At 25.9% G+C, this 23909-nt stretch overlaps 1 protein-coding gene across 10 annotated transcripts; it reads left to right on the forward strand.

Moving 5' to 3' along the window:
• Positions 1–3123: 3123 nt before the first annotated feature.
• On the forward strand, positions 3124–20813 carry LOC132919165 (uncharacterized). Of its 10 annotated transcripts, none has more exons than XR_009660593.1 (26): positions 3125–3356; positions 5065–5125; positions 5770–5886; positions 5943–6134; positions 8818–9023; positions 9611–9778; positions 9857–9990; positions 10071–10238; positions 10380–10539; positions 10882–11081; positions 11523–11736; positions 11829–12044; positions 13123–13293; positions 13361–13494; positions 13574–13741; positions 14034–14193; positions 14537–14736; positions 15212–15425; positions 15530–15745; positions 16709–16876; positions 16940–17073; positions 17151–17318; positions 18172–18331; positions 18817–19020; positions 19210–19425; positions 20636–20813. XR_009660593.1 is itself a non-coding variant. In XM_060980531.1 (26 exons), exons 2-25 carry the CDS (start codon positions 4568–4570, stop codon positions 18987–18989), a joined length of 3930 nt encoding a protein of 1309 aa, XP_060836514.1. In that variant the 5' UTR covers positions 3125–3356; positions 4301–4567; the 3' UTR covers positions 18990–19020; positions 19210–19473. The 10 variants fall into 10 exon arrangements, 9 of the variants coding, with proteins under 9 accessions (XP_060836517.1, XP_060836514.1, XP_060836513.1 ...); XM_060980531.1 differs by lacking the exon at positions 20636–20813 and adding an exon at positions 4301–4595 and having other exon boundaries at positions 19210–19473; XM_060980534.1 differs by lacking the exon at positions 20636–20813 and having other exon boundaries at positions 3124–3356; positions 18937–19020; positions 19210–19473.
• The last annotated feature ends 3096 nt before the right edge of the window (positions 20814–23909 follow it).

Genomic DNA, 23909 nt, shown 5'->3' on the forward strand with positions numbered 1-23909 from the left:
TTTAATTTTCGAATTAATTATTTTTTTAAATTGTATCTATCAACAATGTATTATAAACCCAAAATTGGTGAAGTTAGAACTAGGTATAAATTAAAAAATTTTTTTTTAGTTTACGTATTTTTTCGTTCTAAACACCATTTGATACATTATACATTTATTATTAGAGTAATAGAGTAATAAATTATTTATTATTTATGAATTATTATTTTATTTTAATATTAAACATAAACATATGAATTTTTTATAAATTTATAATATTTATGTATATATATGTAAACGCGTACCTACCTATATTATCAGAATAACCAGTTTGCATGCATTAATATATTATACCTACTAGCTACGTCAAAATACCATTAGTTGCTGGACGTAGCAGTAGGGCTATACAATGAATTTTAATACAATTTTGCTTATTCACTTAATTTTTGTTACCTATCTACATAGTTTGTCCTTCGGTCGATCATAAGAAAGTACGCTCCGAACTTAGCCCCGCGTATAGGTAGTACATAACAATATAAATAAGTACCGATTAATAAATAAATAAATTAATATATTAATATATCAGATGTAATATGAAGTCAATGGCATAATTAGTGTACAAATATTCATTTTGGATATTTAACCTTAGTGGCTGCAGAAGAAACATACGATCGTAAGACCTCTCGCGTGTTAATTTTAATTTATTCCAATAATTACATTTTCATCTATTGATGTTAAAACAATTTTTTTTTATTTTATGAATCCCACTCTTTCCTTAAATTTAAACACAGAAAATATTACGTAGTAAATTTTAGTATTTTCTATTTGTATAATATTTTAATTCATTTTTTAGTATATTTTTTGTGTTAAGTATAGGTTAACTTAACCCTTATTTTGGTAAAAGTAGTTTAGATTTGTTAGAATAGCGATTAACATTGTTACATATTATATAAATAGCAAAAGTAAAAAAATTACATTAAATTAAAAAATATTATTCAAAACCAGAATGTTAAAAGTACTTTATTTCATACTCAGAATACGTATTAAAATAATCCAAAAAAAGTTATTTTAAAATACATTGCTGAATGAGTTAAACGGTGAGTTTATTATATCCATGTATTATAGAATACTATGTTTCTTTTCGCTAATAAATAATAATAGTATTATATTAATATTATTTTATCTGGGTACTTAAAGATTATCGAGACAGAGATGTAGCTAAATAATCTATCTAGAACACCTTGTTTCGAAATGCTATTTTTCAAACATCAAGCATATATTTAATAAAAAAATATATTATCTCAGACACTTAGGAACTGTAACGAAAAACGGTTGGATAACGTAATTATATTCTGTATCAGTAATCTATAATAGGTATACTACAACGTGAAATTATAACATAAGTTTAATTTTTTTTTTAATAGATCGTGATTATGTATTTCATAGGTAGTTAATAAAATAATATTAAATAATACAATTAATAATATTGGGATAATAAGGGGACAGGAAACATACATTTATGAAATGCTGCAATAGACATTTACCATATGTTTACATAATATACAATCGGATTAAATTTTAAAATTTAAATAATTTAAGATATAATCACCTAAATATTATAGTTAAGCATGGATTTTGGTCTAAACGTGGTGGTCCCAACACTCAATTCAAATTGTATTTAATTACAATAATTTTAGAGTAGAAACTCGAGTGATTAGATTACAATGTATACTTTGGATATGAATACTACTACGTTGATTATTAACATTACGATTATTGCTATCAATAGGCTATACGTTACTCATAAATGTCTTCCAAACATCGTCTATGTTTAGTAGACACTTACTACAGGAAAAGGCTGTTCTAAAAACAGTTAATGTACTCAGTACCTACTAACAATAATAATTAGTAGGTAATAATAGGCGCGATACGATAGCGCGCGGTCCTTAACGGCACGCTATATTATTTTTAATTTTAAGCAACGTTACCAAATATATAAGTTTATGGTAAATCCGTTTACCATTTCCAAAGGAATAATCAAATCAATATCGTAGGATGAATTATAAAAATTTGAAAATTGAAAGCAAAAATTATATAAATAATAAAGCACCAAAAAATTTACTCAAGTATTTCCTCATAGTTGGAAATAGGTATTGGGACTTTAAAATTGAATTTAAATATTATATTAAATGTAATTTGTCCACGTTTTTGAATTAATATCTTTTTTTATTTTGTGTTATTTACGTAAATTCAACGATATTTTTTTTAAATAATAATTTTTTTCTATTATGACGGTACATAATAACATTTTTTTAATATTATATTATTCTTAGTTTCTGAATAAATGTATTTGTATCTGTATTTAAATATTAAAAATGATTATGATATAAATATAACTAAATTTTTTTTTAATAACAATTTGGCAACGTTGCACACAATTTCACGCGCAAACGTACGCCTTTGAATAGTTAAAATCATGTTCTTTGTTATTCTGATTTCTGGTAGTGCACGCAATCGTATACCTAAAAAGGTAAAACGCGTGCAATCATACTCCACCGGAACGTTTAGTTGAATTTATAAATTATTGAATAATACGTAAGTAATGTACTTATAAACACAACAATTTTTATAATATCGTAAAAATTAAGTTAGAATTTTTAATTGTATTATAATAATTTATAAGATAATCTAATACATTAAATGCATATAATAACATTTTTATTAAACAGACGGGTATGATATACCATACTAATAAAAAAAATTGGTTAAGATAATAAATATAAGTTATATGACAATAATACATAAATGTATATACGTATAATACCCTTTAAATTAGAATAACTAGTTTTACAGACAATTATAGTTAATAATATATACCTATGTCGAAATTAGTTGCTGGACGTACAGTATACACTGAATTATAAATCAATTTTGTTTATTTTCTTAATTTTCATTACCTATCTACGTAGTCTGTTATTTGGTCTCACCACCATATGTATTTGGTAATACATTATAATTATCAACACCAACTGATAACCTGCATTTTGCAATACAAATTTAGAAGACTTAACATGACCTGTGTTATGTAGTTGTAATTGTGATATTATAATCGTTTATATTATATTGCAGTACATACAGATCGTTTTAAAAATGATGTACTTTACTGATAAAGTCCAATGTTAATTAATTGTATGCAAATATTTTTTAGTGGTTAATTCACATTGCAGTGAGAAAATACATACATGTTTGTATAATATTGTTTAGTGATGTTTACATGATTTATCTAATATGTTAAAAAGTTTCGCTTCAATAGTATAATTCATCATTGGCCATGAAAGTGACGTATTCCTGGATAATATACTCATACATAATTGTTGGTACGTATTTGTACAATATAAAAATATAGAACTTTGAGTAGATATATTAATTGTTTAATATATGAAAATATAATAATAAATTAAGTTAAAACGTACTTATAATAAAAATGTTGTTTTACTTTTACTTGAGTTCAATTTTTGTAATTAAAAATAACATGATGAAAGTATGCGATTCTATGTATCCCAACAAAAACACTTCGTCGAACTCCATGTAAAAAGTTGCCAAGTCAAAAAAACTGGTCATCTTCAGCATTATAAAGATTTGATATCATTAATAATTGCTAAGTCAATTAAATTTAAAAAAATTTATTCTATATCAATAATTTATTTACATTGTGAGAATTTATTTTATTTATAAATTAATAATTAAGATTAAGACCTTTTTACTAAACAAATTTAGTAACATTTGTCATGGAAATTTGTTAAATAGTCCAGTTACGAACAGACATGTTTATTGGTTGAAATAAATTCTCGCAAAGTAAATAAATTATTTAAATAAATTATTGAGATAGAATACATTTATTTTAAATTTAATTTACTTATTAGCATTTTAATAAACATTTATAGCATTTGTTTCCCATAAAATGGAAATAATTTTTTTGATTTTTTACAAAATTATTTTTTGGTTATGGCGGTGGAATTATTTTTGGATTAACCTAACCTTGGACTTACAACCATACATGATATTATCGTATTTATGTTTTTTTTTCAAATAGTTCTTTTTTTTTTGTATTTTCTCTTTATAGTTTATACGACTTACAAACCATTTTGCAAATTTAGTTTATAATTAATATTAATTGTTGACGATTCACGCGGACCATTGACCATTACAACAATGGAATACAATTATAACACGTGGTTATTACGTTAACAATATTATATAATAAATTAACAATATCACGGCGCGGCACTATATTATGTACATGCACACTGAATGTTGCCAGAAACCCGAATACGATAAGCGAAGGCGCAGGCAACCTGGCAACGGTGGGTACCGCTGCTCATTGTTCGACCGCGACCATGGACTAATAGAACAAATAGTGACCGCGACGAAAACGTAAACGGCATGGCAATACCCACGAAGACTAGAATAAGGAGACCAAACTCCGCTTCTGATAACGTCCCAAAATGAGTCGCACGATTAAACGGCCACAGGTGGCACTGCGTATGCTAAGGTTGCTACTTAAACCCGTGTAGCATTGGGATCATTCATGTTTTTTGCGTTTTTTGTAAATCCAAGTATCTATATTTTTATTGAATCTTAACAAATAATTAATTCAACAACAGAATCTTTAACATAAAACAAAAATACAATTTTATTTTTAAATAATTTTTTACACATTTAAGTATAAAGAAATAAAATTATCTATTTTTAATAGTTTAAATATAAGTTGTAAAAATTTCGATAGAAGAACTTTTAAATTATTTGTTATTTCCATGTGTGAATATTAAACATTAATTATTTATTTTTGTATTTTACTTTTAAATTATTTTATTAATTTTTCTTATGTATTATAATTATAAGACATTTTGTATGGTAACAATAAAATGTTTTTAAATTAAAATATGAGTCGAAGAAAGAAGAATACCAATGATTACTCTTTCTGTTTCAACTTAATATTATAATATAGAAATTTATTAATATAAAACAAAAAATTCTGATTTATAATGACACTACTTAACAATATTAAATTTTTTTTTTTTTCAGGAATAGACGTTTTTTGTGAAAGAATACTCGAAAAACGACAAACTGTTTCACCATGCAAAATGTTGGTATATTATAATAGTCATTATTATTATGTTATAATAAGAATCGAAAATATGGTAGTTCAAGGGGAGAGATGGACATTAAAAACCTCAACGAGCCCTAGCCCCTAGTCCCCTATATCAAATATTACACAAACAAATAATGAACTTAATTGATGAATAATTTATATGTATCATATTTAATATATTGTAATAACCAAAAATGTTATGGACGTCTCCACAACCGAGTTTGTTCGCTAGTAATAAATACGCGGTGTTTAAGTTATCACTAATACTTTATTAATATAATCAATTTTAAAAGAAATTAGTTACACAGAATAATTGTTAGACTTAAGAAAATAACAGAGGCTCTGCTCGATGGTCTGCCAGAACTACACTAAATATTACACAGACGGCGAGACACGGTAGGGGCTCGCTCGGGCTCAAAACTGTCCACACAGCGAATTCCCTAAACCGTGTCACTCTATCGGTTCACATGTTAATATGCTTACACACTATACTATATTATATTATATTATAACTATATCTTATTCTGGGTATAGCATACAGACAGAGGTTCAAAACAATACAATATTATATTCTATGCTAAATGTCTATTTTAAAACATAACATAAAATTTAAATTTAAATTTATTTTTATTTTAAAGCGCAGACCAGTATACATGTATATCTGGTCAATGTATTAATGAAACATCAATTTGTGATGGAACTCGAGATTGTAATGATGGGTCTGATGAAACTTTAGCATTATGTGAAACAATTCGGTGAGTTGATTTTAATAAAATAACCATTATATTTAACTAATTTTTTTGAATTTAAGATGTGAAAATAATCAATTTCGGTGTAAGTATGGGGCTTGTGTTAATATGGACATTAAATGTGATGGTGTAAAACAGTGTGCTGATGGATCTGATGAAGAAAATTGTCTTGGTCCTATTTCAATCTCTGCAGATACATCAATACTAAAATTTGTTAATAATACTACAGAACTAAAGACGGAGTCTAATAAAAAGTATTTATTATTTTTTTTTTAGCCAAACAAATAACATTTTCTTTATATTTTGTAGACTATTTAGGGATTATTCAAATAAAAGTTAACCCATGCATTTTTTCAAAAATGTATTTAATTAGTTAAAATGACCACAATAAACATAATATAGTCATTAATTTGTGTAATTTGTTATAAGTGAGAAAATATAATATGAACTCTAGAGCTGTAAATAAACCTATAAACACCATAGGCACCACTATTCATAGTTTTACATAGTTTACTGGAAGTCAAAAACTTTATACATTAAATTGAAAACCCAGAATTAGAAGCAAATTATATACATATTATATTACTGCAGTGTTTTTCATTTTAAAGGTAAAATCACGAACAAGTTCAGTCCAGTGATCTTAGATTGAAAAGTGGTTTTTGGGAGGAGGAAGAAAAACTTAAATATACATTTATTTATGAATTTTAAATTTTTAAACCTTTAAGTGTACCCAAGCACAATATAATTACATTTTTTTAAATAGCAACAGGTGTTTTAAATACCAAATTCAAAATGCAAATCAAAGACAAAAACTATTTATACCAATTATTACAATTAATTGCATGTATACATTTTAAAGTCGTATATCAATGACAAATGTATAAAAGAATACATAGCCATATTGGAGTTCTGATATACTGCAATAAACGAAGTCATGCAGAAATACGACTCATTGCCACTGGTACAACAATCCACACCCTCGCAATTCACAGTAGGTACTTTGATTACTATATTCATGAACGACCGAATATACATAGTCAAAAGCATTGTAAACGGCAAACGTCTCATGAATTTAAGCATCAAAGTGTTTTTAGCCGATTTGGAGCACGTACGCCGATAACGCAACCTGTCAACCCCTATTGACGTTTAACCACTGCTGCCGTAATTTCACCAATGAGCCACCGCTGATCATCACTGCCGTCAATGAGTCACCGCCTGCTGCTGCTAAAGGAGAACTATTAAGTCAAGGTATAGATCCGTAAAGTATCAGGTATGTGACACCAGTTACTCGACGTCCTCACAGACTACGCCGTAAAAAGCGTTATATTACTGTGTAGAACAAGTCAATTAGTATTAACCCACCATCCTATACACCCCTCGTAAATCTGGTGGTACGTATATACTTTGGTATGCTGAATATACAACCTCAAAATATGTAAATGTCTTGTGAGTACTGTAATTCCACTCTTTTTTATTGTTAACTCTATAAAAGAGCATAATAATATCAAGGCTGGGCATAAACGAGTTAAAAAGTTAAGTTATTTTTAACTTTTTAAATTCAATTTTCATTAACTTAATTTTTAACTTAATTAATTTTTATTGACATTAACTTAATAAATAACGAGTTATTTTTAATCAAATCCAAGTTGAGTTATTTTATAAATAATTAAATAATAAATAAAATAATATTATTATTGATTTACGATCCATATTGCATAAAACATAAACATAAACATTTACTAAAATTAATTAAATTAAACTGAATTCTTGTTCTATTAACCAGAATTGTTTAATAAAAATAACTTAAATAAATAAATTATGTAGGTATAGCATTCTATACCGCGGCATACGGGTATATTGTAATAATAATAATATTTAATAGTTAATAGTTAATACTAATAAAATAATAACTAATATATAATATGATATTGATAAATGGTACAACGCATAAATCACAAATATACAATTCTCAAGAAACAAGAATATAATATTATAAAATATTTTCGTCATAAATAACCAACTCAGTTATTTCTGTTTTTGCCGTTTGACACCCTCCAGCACGAAAACTCAAAGTTCGAACAGTAATTGGTAGATAAGATTAAAATAACTGGAACTGAACCTTTGAGTATCGAAGGAAAACTGCCCAAAAGGGAAGAGATTGAGGGCAGACAGCAACAACAACAACACAAGACTGTAAGCGCACTTTTATTGTTATACTGGAATAAAAATCACAAAAAACGGATAACTATTACACAAGGAAATAATTAAATAATACAGAGAGATATTAATCACAGACCATGTTGACAGGTTTCAATTTATGATGATTTACTATTAACTATTAACTATTGACTAAACTTAACTCAGTTAAAAATTATCATTAACTTCCCCAGGCTTGAATAATATTATAAAATGTATGTATTTTGTATCCTCATAGTCTATGTTATACAGACAATAATATTAAAATAAATTGTTAATAGAACTAAAAACTAACAAAAGTTACATTTTATTACAACGCCATATGAATCTATGATCACCGAACTGAAATATTTCGTGTTACTTTTAAAAGGAAACACACTGTATAAAAAAAGTATTTTTTGATATTTAACTGTTGAAATTACATGTTTTAAATAACTGGGATGTAATTATCAAAATCATATTGTTGTATAGAAAAGGTAAAACATTTTTAAGTATATAAGCTTCAGAGGAATTTTATGAGACGTATTTTCAAAAAAACTTAATGATAAAATGTGCAAAACAAAAATTCGGATTTTAAAACTTAAAATAATGTCGTGTATTCTAATAGGAAAAGAAATATCCAAAGAGAAATTCCTTTAAGATTAGACATATTTATACTGATTTAATCTATTATAAATTCACGTAGATTAGGATGGGTGATGTCAAAGTGTGATTTTAATTCTTAACGTTTTATTATTTAAGGAATTTATGCATTCTACCGAGCCTTGAAGGAATTATATATTCTTACCAAGGTTCAGATGACATTTTAGCTCACGGAACATTGATTAATCACAATCGCACTGTTATTGAGAACTGTGAAATTGGATATCATAAGGTTTACCCCAATAGTTTTAGGGTTTGTCAGAATAATGGAAAATGGAAATTGAATGCTGAGAAATTATGTTTAAGTACGTTATGTAGTGTAATATTTATACTGTAATTAATACTTATGGAAATATTATAATATATAACATTATATAATTATATAATATTATATATCAAATGTTTAGTTATATTTGGTTATAATATTTTGTTTATATTTATAGAAATATGTCCATCTCTTTTATCAGATAATTTAAATATTAATTGTTCTCTTTGGACAATGGAAGTGCAAAATATTTGTTTTTCTCTCAATTCCACTTGCAACATACATATATCACATTCATATAAAAATATTACAGAAGAATGCATTTTTTAGTGTTAAGTATATTGGTATTACATTTTATTACTTTTTCACTTTGTATTCGAATTTAAAATAAAAACATTTTTTTCGTAAATTAAAATGAACATTGAAACATTGTTTCAAGATAATATACAATGCGATACACCATGCTCTCAAAAATATTATTATTTATATTCATTGTAATATGTGATGTCATAAAAGCGGGCTTACATATTCTTAAACCATCAACAGTTTAATTTATTCATAATTCTATAGGTATTATTATATATATTAATTATATTCATCTGTGATTACATTCAAGTATTATTTTAGAGTGCGGTAGATCGTATATCAGACATCAATTATTGATCTATAATGGCAGGACAACGCAAGTTGGAACAGCACCTTGGAATGTAGCAGTATATCTATTTAGGAAAGAGAGTTCCATGTATGATTTGATATGCGGAGGATCACTAATCGCTCCAAATTTAGTCGTTTCTGGTAAAAACTGTATTTGTGGTTTTTTATTTGTGTTTTGGATTTAAAAGACTATAGTGATTAATTAATTAACAATTTTAGCGGCTCATTGTTTTTGGCAAAAAGGTATGCTATCTAATAGAATTTCAGTAAATGATGGTCTATACAGAATTGCTGTTGGGAAATATTATAGAAATTTCACAGTAATTGACAATGATTTTACTCAAATGATGGATGTAAGTTTTTGGTTTAAATGTAGAATCTTAGAAACTAATTTTAGATACAATATTATGTTATAAATAAATCAATTCTATAGGTGGAAACAATTTATCTGAAAGAAGACTATCTGGGATTTCAACGGTTATATTCTGAGGATATAGCTGTTATCGTGTTATCAAACAGAGTTAATATTAGTGATGCTGTTGCACCAGTTTGTGTTGATTGGAATGGTACACATAATGTAACAAACGGAACTAAAGGACAGGTTGGTATTTTGTTAAAATAAATATTACAGTTATGCTTTATTTATAAAGTATTTACATAACTTATGTATTACCAATATTTACACAGTTAAATTAAAAGTGGGTAATCTAACTTATTTTTAAACTACTTTGAACTTCCACAGGTTGTTGGTTGGGGAAATAGTGAAAACTACATAAGAAGTCCGGTTTTATTAGAAGCAACTTTGCCGTACATTGACTATAATTCTTGTTGGAAGATGTATAGAGATAATAATTTTCAAATGTTAGTGACTTATGATAAATTTTGTGCCGGATACACATCAGGTAAAATATTTAATAATTTATACTTGAAATTAATATTTCAATATTTTTTCAATAAATACAATATATAATATATACATTTTTATTAAAATACTTGTGTGTATAAAATATAAACCACTATTTTTAATTAATACTACAACTTATTAAATCTTACCTTTTAGTATCTTTTATAAAAGGTGCTGTTTGAGAGATGCAAAATAATTTGTTGTTCAATTTATTTATAATTATTATTAAAATAGAAAATTAACAACAAACAAATAACATTTACCTATGTGTTATACCTACCACTCAAGTATGGTCGTATGATTAATTTTTGTCGTTAAAATAAAATATCTTTAATTTCAGGTCAAGGAGTTGGCGAAGGTGACAGTGGTGCAGGCTTGACGTTTTTACATTCTGATTTTTATTATTTAACCGGAATTGTGAGTGTCAAGGAAAAAAATACAAATAATTCAATTGCACTTTTTACAAATGTTAGGCTCCACATGAAATGGCTTCGTGATTTGTATTATAAATATGGTTCTTCTGGTAGTGATAACATGCTGGTAATTATACAAAAATAATTTATTGTTTGTGTAATTTATTGAAATCAGTATTGATATAAATAGATTTACTTTTGTGTAATGATTTATAGCAGTTCATTTTTAACAATTATTTATTTCAATTAAACTTAATATGATAAAATATTACATAGATAATACTAACGTGTTACATTTTACTAACACTTCATAGGTTGAATAGTTTTTCTATGTAAAACAAATGTTGCATTTATTTTGTACAAATAATTATTCTACTTGATAATTAAAAAAAAATGTTTAATAATATTGTGGAACATTTAGTATTTTATGATGATGATTATTTATTTCTGAATAGGTATTATTATCATTATTTTGTATTGAAAATACTTGCTCGTGTTTAATAATAGCATCTGCTTTAATGCAATCTATTTAGGAAAAAATTATAATTTTTCATTTTTTCTATTCCAGGATATGAAAAATGCATGTGTTTTACCAGCTGCCGAAGGAGTAATATATTCTTATGAAGATTCAGATAAAATTTTATCTCATGGGACATTAATTAAGCAGCATCGTGTTGTAATTGAGAACTGTGAAGTTGGATATGATAAGGCTTATCCTAATGGTCTTAGGATTTGTCAGGGAAATGGAGAATGGATATCCAATTCTACGAATTTGTGTTTCAGTAAGTTATGTATTGTAATCTTTACTTAAATATTTAAATATTATGTATACGACATCTGACTATATTTGATTATAATATGTTTATGTTTATAGAAAAGTGTCCACCTCTATTATCAGATAGTTTAGATATTAAATGTACTCTAAATGGTAAGAATGCTAATTGTTCAAATCCGTCTATACCCAATACATTAGCAATCCAATCATGTAAGTCCACTCATAGACTACGAAATAGACAAGAAGGGACTTCAATTGAATTACGTTGTCAGTTTAATGGGACGTGGAATAATCAACTATATAGATGCACCCCATGTAATTATATATTTACATTAAATTAACATAAATGTTTAATTAACCTATTTCTGGATTTTCGCTGTCTTGTTTTCGACGTATGCGTTTGACTGATAACAATGGTTGCTAACCCTATTGTCCTTATGAGTAGTTTGTCTAGAGGAATGGACAATGTGTTGTGATTTATGTAAGGACTTACGGTTTGACATCCAGTGTTCATTGGATTTAGTTACATTCTGTATAATTTACTGATTTAATGAACTGTTACTGTATCTAAATGATTATTATGTTTTTATGTATTATTTTAGTCAAAGTAAATCAGCTATCAGATTCTCTCAACTCTGATTCTTGCAATCTACATAAGAATTTTTTCACAACACGAAATTACTTAGTAAAATTTGATTGCATTTAACATACTGACTATTTTATTAATGTTTCATAATGTATAACAATGTAGAATAATTAATAATGTGTAAAAATTTCATTTTTGGGAAAGTTCTTTTTAAAATGGATCTCGTTACGTTCCTCGTTCAATTCCTAATATATGAACTCGATCCAGATCCCCGTTCCTCATTCAAAGAAGGAACTCACTCCAAATTCAGTTCCTCTATTGTAGGAACTCGTTCCAATTATCGTTCCACTTTTTTTAACTTGCCAAAACTAGCGGTTTTAGAATATTACTTTTTTATTTTTGATATCAATAAATGAATGATAAAAATGATAAGTGAACATTAGACTTAAAAAAAAATGAATCTAAATAGGAATTGAGTACTAAACAATTGAATTAATATATAAAAAAATAAAAATGTATAATAATTAATAATATAGATTTAATTTGTCTTTATTATATTTATTTTTTAAACTAAATTAAATGATTAAACATTTTTTTTTTTAATTTCAAGAGGAACTGTGATTTTCGTTCACGTTTCTCAATATAAAGAATTCGTTCGTATTTTTTTTCCATTATTTTTAAATGAAACAGTTCTAAGTTTCGTTCTTACGAAAGAACTCGTTCCAGGAATCCGTTTCTTTTGGAACGAGTTCCTTCCTAACACTGAACAATTTACAATAATATTCGTCTAATGGGCATTTATTTTAGATTGTGGTAGACCGTATATCAGGGACAATTTATTGATCCATAATGGTAGTACTACAGCACAAGTTGGAACAGCACCTTGGAATGTAGGAATATATTTATTTAATATTGAAAGTTCTAAGTATGACTTGATATGTGGAGGATCATTAATTGCTCCAAATTTAGTCGTTTCTGGTAAAAAACATTCATGTTTTTCAAATTTAAAAAGAAACGATAATTTATTAATTAAAAAAAATTTTAGTGGCTCATTGTTTTTGGCAAAATGGTATGCTATCTAATAGAATATCAATAAACAATGGTCTCTATAAAATTGCTATTGGGAAATATTATAGAAACTACAGAGTTATTGAAAATGAATTTACTCAAATAATGGATGTAAGTTTTGGTTTAAATGTAGAATCTTAGAAATTAATTTTAGGTAAAATATTATATTATAAATAAATCAATTCTATAGGTGGAAACAATTAATCTGAAAGAAGATTATCAAGGATATCATGGGTTATATTCTGAGGATATAGCTGTTATCGTGTTATCAAAAAGAGTTAATATTAGCGATGCTGTTGCACCAGTTTGTGTTGATTGGAATGGTATACATAATGTGACAAATGGAACTCAAGGAAAGGTTGGTTTTTGTTAAAATAAATATTACAATTATGATTTATTTACAAATAAGTACTATACCACCAATTAACATTGTTAATTTATAAGATGGACAACTACTGTAAGATACCTCAATTTTATTGTATAAAATAGTGACTAAAAAAAAGGTCATTATTTAAATTGCTTAACCTTTAGACCTTTAATCAATCGGGTTATAATTAACTAATTACCTAAAAAAAATATTACCAATATTTACATAGTTACATTAAAAGTGAGTAATCTTACTTATTATTAAACTATTTATACTTCCACAGATTGTTGGTTGGGGGAATACGGAAAATGACATACCAAGTCCGGTTTTATTAGAAGCAAATTTAACGTACATTGATAATAATTCTTGTCGGAACATATATAGAATTAAAGATTTTCAAAAGTTTATTACTTTTGATAAATTTTGTGCCGGATCTACATCGGGTAAAATATTTAATTATGTATACTGGAAATTAATATTTCAATGTTTTTTCAATAAATACAATATATAAAAATATACATTTTTATTAAAATACTTGTGTGTATAAAATATAAACCACTATTTTTAATTAATACCACAACTTATTAAAAATTACCTTTTAGCATCTTTTATAAACGGTGCTGTTTGAGTGATGCAAAATAATTTGTTTTTAAATTTATTTATAATTATTATTAAAATAGAAAATTAACAACAAACAAATAACATTTACCTATGTGTTATACCTACCACTCAAGTATGGTCGTATGATTAATTTTTGTCGTTTAAATAAAATATCTTTAATTTCAGGCCAAGCAGTTCGCGAAGGTGACAGTGGTGCAGGCTTGACGTTTTTACATTCTGATTTTTATTTTTTAACCGGAATTATGAGTGTCAGGGAATCAAATGCAAATAATTCAATTGCACTTTTTACAAATGTTATGCTCCACATGAAATGGCTTCATGAACTGTATAATAAATATGGTTCTTTTGGTAGTGATAATATGCTAGTAATTATACAAAAATAATTTATTCTATGTTTAATTTATTGAAATCAGTATCCATATAATTAGATTTACTTTCGTCTAATGATTTATAACAGTTCATTTTTAACAATTATTTATTTCGATTAAACTTAATATGGCATAATAGTACATATGTAATACTAAAGTGTTACTACTTAATTTGTTTGAATAGTTTTTCTACGTAAAAAAATTTTGTATTTTGTATTTTTTACACCTAATTGTTTTATAATAATAATAATTATTATCATTTTACTGGATAATATTAAAATAAATGTTCAATAATGTCACAGACTATGATATGATGATGCCTGTATATTTTTTTCTTAATAGGTATCATTTTAATTTTTTATTTTTGAGTTGACATGGTTCCTTTTGTGTGTGAACTTTTGCTTCAAAGCTATTGTGTTTGGAAAAATTGTTGAATTTTCAATTAAATGTTTAATAAATATAATTATTCCAGGTTACGAATAATGCATGTGTTTTACCAACTGTGGAAGGTATTATATATTCATATGAAGGATCAGATAAAATATTATCTCACGGGACATTAATTAATCCTCTTCGTATTGTCATTGAGAATTGTGAAATTGGATATTATAAGGCTTCCCCAAATAGTTTTAGGGTTTGTCAGGAAAATGGAGAATGGAAATTGAATTCTGAGATTTTGTGTTTCAGTAAGTTATATATTGTAATTTGTAAGCTTTAAGTATTTTTTATCTATTTAAATATTAAATATACATATTGGCGTTGTTTGATTATAATATGTTTATGATTATAGAAACGTGTCCACCTCTATTATCAGATAGTTTAAATATTAAATGTACTCTAAATGGTACCTATGCTAATTGTTCAAATCCGTCTATACCCAATACAATAGCAAAGCAATCATGTAAACAAACACAAATGATACTAAACGGACAAGAAGTGACTCCAATTGAATTACGTTGTCAGTCTAATGGAACATGGAATAATGACCTGTATAGATGCACATCATGTAATTGTATTTTTACATTATATAAACATAAATGTTTAATTTATATACATGATTAAACAAAAGTCGATTTCACAACGAATTTTAAGGAACGGTTGATCTTATATTAATAACAGCAAGTTATAATTTCCGTAAGAGTAGCTTGCGTCGAAGAATAATCAATGTGCTGTGATTGTTGTAATGACATGTGTGTCGACATACAGTGTTTATTTACTTTTACTAGATTCTGAATGTTTACTAATTTAATGAACTATATTACTATGACTGTATAAAAATGACATTTTTATGTATTATTAAAGTCAAAACAGATCAGCTTTCAGGATTACTCAACTCAGATCCGTGCAATGTATCTTAAAATTTCTTCGCAATACAAAATTATTTATTTAATTATACTTAACATACTGACCATTTTATTAATGTTCAATTATAAATTACTATGTTTAATCATATGTGTAATAATGTACAATTATTATATTCGTCCAAAGTCTATATATTCTAAAAAAAAAGTTAAAATTAAAATTAAAAATACTTTTTAAAGAGGATGTCTTCGTTTTACTTCATTTCTCTCTCTTACTCTAGACAAATTATGGGTTTTACGTAAAATGGATTTCTTTTATCATTTGTAAGAATTTAGAATAAAATCAACAATAATAAAAGTTTACAGTATATATAATTGACGGTTATATGTATGAGTTTCACATTAGTTTACTCTGTATTCGACTTTAAAGTAATTATATATTTTCTTATTTAAATAAACAGTAGAACATTGTGATGAGACAATATTGAATTAACTCGGTATGTCATACAGTAAAAAGTATTTTTCTTTATATTTATAATAACAGATGATTTTATAAAAGTTCGCTAACATCCTCTTATGCTTTCAACAGTATAATTTATTCTTTATGTAATAGGTATTATTACATATTAATTATTTTCATATGTATTTACATTCAAATATTATTTTAGATTGCGGTAGATCGGATGTTGAACAAAAATTATTGATCAATAATGGTAATACAGCACATGTTGGAGCAGCAGCTTGGAATGTAGGGATATATCGATTTAGTAAAGAGAGTTCCAACTATTATTTTATATGTTCAGGATCATTAATTAGTCAAAATTTAGTCGTTTCAGGTAAAAACAGAACAATATGATTAAAATCTAAGAAAAAATTAATTAATTAATTAACATTTTTAGTCGCTCATTGTTTTTGGGAAAATGGTAGGCAGTCTAATTTAATATCAATTAACGATGGTTCATATAAAGTTGCTGTTGGAAAATATACTCAAGATTACACGGTTATTGATAATGAATTCACTCAAAAAATGGATGTAAGTTATTAATTCAAAAGTAAAATTTTACTATGGCTATGAAATACTATATTATATTGATTAAAACAATTTTAAAGGTGAAAATAATTTATCTGAATGAAGATTATTCTAGAACTGGTGGATCTTATGTTAATGATATAGCTGTTATTGTGTTAAATGATAAAGTTTCTATTAGCGATGGTGTAGCACCGGTTTGTATTGATTGGAGTGGTAAATATAATGTACCAAATGCAACTCAAGGAAAGGTTTGTTTGTTAAATATTTATAAAAATAAAATTGTAACTAATTGAAGTTTAGTACTATATAACCATTCAATATTATTCATTTGTATGAAAGAAAAATAGTAAAAGACACTCTTCTATAGGTTTATAGTATAAATATACAGGGGGATTCTTTTATTATAAAACACTTATTATTTCAAAAAGTATTCATGTTTTTGAAAACATTTTGTTACATAATTTCAAGTTGTTAAAAAACTACGTTTTATTAAAAAATTATATTTTTAAATATTATTTTAAGTTTTTTACTTTTTTGAATGACAACATAGACCTCTCATTTCATATTCTTAAGCAGAATAATTTTCTGAGTATTTTGATACATAAAAATCGTATTTAGGAAGAGTAGTTTATCCAAATACTCAGTAAATTATTCTGCTTTGGGGTATTAAATTTAAACTCTATGTTGTCATTCAAAAAAGTAAAAAACTTAAAAAAATATATGGATAAAAAATATTTAAAAATATAATTTTTTAATAAAAACGTTGTTTTTTAACAACTTAAAACTTAAAAAAATGTTTTCAATAACATGAATACTTTTGGAAATAATGAGTGTTTTATGATAAAAATATCACCCTATATGTAAATGTTCTTGTAATAATAAATTAAGAATTTAATAAAAAAAATCTTATACTTTAATGTTTAAATTGTAAAATCACTAAAAATTGTTCGTATTTTATATTTGTTTAATTTTCAAATGATTAAACTTTAATAGTTGAATTTTAATTACTTAAATATACTTATTAAATATAACCAAAATGTATATTGTTAAATTAAACATAAGTTATATTAAAAATTCTTAAATTGTTTTATACTTTCACAGATTATTGGTTGGCAATTTACGAACATAAACAACATGCCAAGACTCGATTTACGCGAAAGAACTTTATCGTATATTGATCAAAATTCTTGTCGAAGCATGTATATAAAAGGATCTAAAGGGTTTTTGATTGCTGATAAGTTTTGTGCTGTATTTGCATCAGGTAATATAATATTTAATTATTAATATTTGAAATCATTTTTTCAACAAACAAAATTATTCTCTTATAATATATGTCGCATTCACATAGTGAAATCAATCATTTCATGAACTGGATATTCAGATAGTGAAATTCGTCCAGATTTTGAATTTTGACGAAAATACATTATATAGATGTTTAACCTAACCTAACTTACATTAATTATTATCATTGAATATTATTAACCATTTTTAATCAATGATATAATTTTTAAAACTTTATCATTTGGTATCTAGTAAGCAAATATTAATCATATCCGTAATTGTATGAGTTTAGCTAACCTGAATTATTAATAAACTACATTGAAAATACTATTGGCTAAAAGAGCAAAATAATTTTTCAATTTTATTATTACTATAATAATCATGATAATCATCTGTATTATATTAATTGTTCTAGAATCATTGTAGTGGTTGATGTCTTTTGAATAAAATATCTTTTTATTTCAGACCGTATATTTTATGTAACTGGTACAGGCTTAGCGCTTTTACATTCTGATTTTTATTATTTGAATGGAATATTATCTTCGGAGAATCCACTTAAATCTTATTCAATTGGAGTTTTTACAGATGTTAAATACCACATTCAATGGATTCGTGAACTGTATAACAAATATACTTAGCAAGCGATAACATAATTATCTAAGCTCAATAGTAAGATACTTAAATAACATATTTTATGTCTAATTAAAATTAAAATTGTTATGGATATATTTTTACTGTTATAAAACAGTTTTTAATATATTCATTTTGAACAAATGTTCATCTTAATTTAATTTAATACAACATCATCATTATAGGTAATACATAAACATTATATAATTAATTTACATTTGTATTCAGTTGTTTAGTTTTGTTGGGAAATTGATTTACCAAGCTACATATTACATACAGTGCAAAAGTCATAAAATTACTTAAAATTAACAAAAGCTATTCAAAACAAGAATTTAAAAAGTACAATATTTCATACTCAGAATATATATTCAACAGATCTCGAAAAAATATATAAACGAATGAGTTAAATAGTGAGCTAATTATATCCAAGTTATGGTATAATAGGTATGTTTCTTTTCTGTAATAAAAAATAAATAGCTTATTTTAACGTGATACTTGTTGATTTTTTTATGCAAAGATGTAGCTAAATAATCTATGTAGTTCTAGAACTCCGTGTTACGGAAAATTATTATTCAAACAACAAACATGTTAAAAATATAAGTTATAACATTTTACAGAGGTTCTTTATCTTTTGTAGAACACTGACCCACGATTAAAGATTTTTAGAAATCGTGGACACCCTACAATGATTGTGGTTGAATACCTTTCTTTTACAAAATATCTGATGTTATCATAACCAAAATTATTATAATTATTTTATATATAAATTATAGAAGTAGACATAGCAAAACATACACATTTATAATTATTTTTATTTAACTTAATTATTCATAAAACAGTAATATAAATTATTTTATTTTTAACCCAACACTTCAGTGTAGCTAAATTGCTAAATAGTCCATATTTATTGCCGTATAATATCATCAAATTATTCAAACATATTAAAACAAAAAATATTTGTTAATAGTTTTATATATCCTTTAAAACTTTGAGTTGATATGACTGTACAGGTCAAAGACAATAATTGATTTATATAATATAAAACTGAAATTTCTCTGAGTGGTTTTAAATTTTTAATTTCTAACATAAGAAAAACATTTCAGAACGCAATTTTATTGTTATCGAAATGGAAGCGGTGATTAGGTTAGGATAGATTGCGAGAAAAAGCTGAAAGAAGATGAATTATCTATTAACAAACAATAATCTGTTGGAGAAAAATAATTTAATGAACATTTTAAATGATAAAAATTAAATAATAATAAGATGAATTACAATAATTTAAAACAAGTATAATTGTCACTTTGTTAGTAAAAAGTCATATTAAAGTAAAACCTTGATTTTAATTTTAGAAATTTAAGCCAAGTTAGTTAAACCATTCTATAGCCTTTTTAGTAAATCAACAAATTCCTATAACCAATTATTCAAATAATTTCTTAGGAAATATTACCACAACGTGGTTCATAGTTTGTTCTATTTCTATATTATAACGTCATAATAGTATATTACATTAACGGGAAATTGGTACAAATCTCCGCCATTGAAAAACATGAGTTTTTTACTGTTCATTGATAAATAAAATGATGATTAAAGTATTTTCCGGACTTAAAGTAAAAGATTCTTTACAAATTAGAGCTAGCAGCTGTGTGTTTTGCAGATTCTTAGAGAATGAAATCCACCGTGTTCAAGAAATGAGATTAAGAAAAATATACCACTGCATAGTTGTTGACGAGGTAAGATCATCCCACCACGCAACACAGTCAACACGGCTGTGACGTCGGACCATTTGACGGCTTTCGATATTTCGTAGGCGATAAAAACAGGCTTTATCCAAAAAGAACTATGTAAATGTATTATAGTATTTGACATAATATTTTTAATTGAATAAACTTAAAATATTAGCTAAATTTGTGTAGTAGTATAAAATCAATTTTAAAACAAGTTTACACTCACTCACTCTTATTTTCATTACCATCAATCTATGTAGTTTTTCCTTCGATCAATCATGTAAACGTATATTCATAGCTGGTAAAAGATATACAAATCAACATTTGTTACATATCAGTATATCATGAAATTGTAATATAGAAGACCCGAATTTCTGTGTATGATAGTGCTGTAATCTATGTTGATATGTTGGTATTATAGACTGAATATTATTATCTTACAAAGTTGAAAATTAATGAAGTTCTGATTAACTGTTTATCTTATTACGATATCACACGAAAGCATATTTTACTATACATTTTATTACAATTTAGTGATGATTAAACCTATTAATGACCTAATATAATATGGAAAATAATTAAAATGCCATATTTTAATATTAAAAATACCATTCATTTTCTTTCTGAGAACAAGGAACGGATAGGAGCTGTTTACCACAATACTACAACGTATCTTTGAATCAACAAATTCAAAAAAAATGTAATACGCATTGAGGAGGGCCCTAACCACCCTGAATAGCTGGTTTTTGGTCCACAGAATTAACCATGATTGTCAAACTTGAAACTACCCATCTTCCTGGCGCGTTCTGCTACTTATTTCTGCCCGAGTGTCATCTTCACCATTCTGCCTCAATCTTTCCGTTGAAAAAAATAACTACCTATGACGACACATGAGATCAAGTGTAAAATTAAACACTTATTCAACATAATATTGTATATAATTTATTAATTAATTCACGAAATTCACTATGGTGGTTATTTATTTATATTTATTAAAGTATACTTACACTTTCTGCCAAAAAGGTAAACGATATGTTGAATAAACACTTATTACTAACAACAATATACTTTATAATTAATCTCATTAAATTTGTCATCATAGGTATTTGCAATATTACAAGAGGTCATTATACTTATAGTTTCCATATTATATTACTTCATTTAAAGGTTTAATTATTACTAAAATATAATGTAATATCCCAATAGGACTTTTTTTAACTTAGATTTTATTTACACGTTGTTATAACTAAGTGTTTTTAATGTAATATCGACTAATTTTTCATAAAAAAGTCATCATTTTATTTTACTTTGTTACACCTAAAGATGAATTTTGATCATTTTTACAATGACGAACCGGCAAAGACCAAATGTAGACGCTACGCACGTGGTGTGTCGCCACAGTTGTTAATCGTCCGTGGATACGGCGTCATCGTCACTTGTCGTACGTTGAGATCGCCGCCACAACAGCAGCAGTGATAGTAGTGGGATGGATGAGTGTGGATCAGAGGACATTTAATATTTTACGATATTTCCGTCGCGTACGAAATATTGGTCTTAAAAGTGCTTGAACATTTTCGGTTATAAAGTTTAGGCCATCTAAACAATCTGCTTGCCTGTCCCTATGTTTCCATTTACGAAAAAATCATGATCAATTGATACCTTATAAGACTTTATATTATATTCAGTTGTTTGCCCTGTACAAAACACGGTTTTTCAACGAAACAACTCAGTTTCCTGTTACTATATAATAGTGGCTACTATGATTTTTATTTTTTTTACTTAACTCGAGTCACTGCTGGATACGCATACCATTTAAATCATAATAACTAGTTTGCAGTTAATAATTTATATCTACGTCGAAATATCATTTGTTGCTGGACGTAGCAGTAGGGATGTACAATTCGTTTTATTTAATTACAATAATTTTAGAGTAGAAACTCGAGTGATTAGATTTCAATGTATACTTTGAATATGAATACTACTACGTTAATTATTAACATTACGATTATTGCAAGAAACATTGCTATCAATAGGCTATACCTTACTCATAAATCTCTTCCAAACATCGTCTACGTTTAGTAGACGCTTACTACAGGAAAAGGGATTTTTTTAAAACAGTTAATGTACTCTGTACCTACTAACAATAATAATTAGTAGGTAATAATGGGCACGATACGATAGCGCGTGGTCCATAACGGCACGCTATATTATTTTAACTTTTAAGCAACGTTGCCAAATATATAAGTTTATGATAAATCCGTTTACCATTTCCAAAGGAATAATCAAATCAATATCGTAGGATGAATTATAAAAAATTGAAAATTTGAAAATTAAAAGCAAAAATTATATAAATAATAAAACACCAAAAAACTTACTCAAGTATTTGCTCATAGTTGGAAAGAGGTATTGGGACTTTAAAATTGAATTTAAATATTATATTAAATGTAATTTGTCCACGTTTTTGAATTAATATCTTTTTTTATTTTGTGTTATTTACGTAAATTCAACGATATATTTTTAAGGATATTTTTTTTAAATAATAATTTTTTTCTATTATGACGGTACATAATAACATTTTTTTAATATTATATTATTCTTAGTTTCTGAATAAATGTATTTGTATCTGTATTTAAATATTAAAAATAATTTTGATATAAATATAGCTAAATTTTTTTTTAATAACAATTCGGCAACGTTGCACCCAATTTGACGCGCAAACGTACGCCTTTGAATAGTTAAAATCATGTTCTTTGTTATTCTGATTTCTGGTAGTGCACGCAATCGTATACCTAAAAAGGTAAAACGCGTGCAATCATACTTCACCGGAACGTTTAGTTGAATTTATAAATTATTGAATAATATGTAAGTAATATACTTATAAACACAACAATTTTTATAATATTTACTAAAACGTTTAAAACTGCATATTATTATAATATCGTAAAAATTAAGATAAAATTTTGAATTGTATTATTATATATTTATAAGATAATCTAATACATTAAATGCATATAATAACATTTTTAATTTTTATAAAAAATGTATATACGTATAATACCCTTTAAATTAGAATAACTAGTTTTACAGACAATTATAGTTAATAATATATACCTATGTCGAAATTAGTTGCTGGACGTACAGTATACACTGAATTATAAATCAATTTTGTTTATTTTCTTAATTTTCATTACCTATCTACGTAGT

This window comes from Rhopalosiphum padi, chromosome 2 (assembly GCF_020882245.1).
Source record: "Rhopalosiphum padi isolate XX-2018 chromosome 2, ASM2088224v1, whole genome shotgun sequence".
NCBI lineage: Eukaryota > Metazoa > Arthropoda > Insecta > Hemiptera > Aphididae > Rhopalosiphum > Rhopalosiphum padi.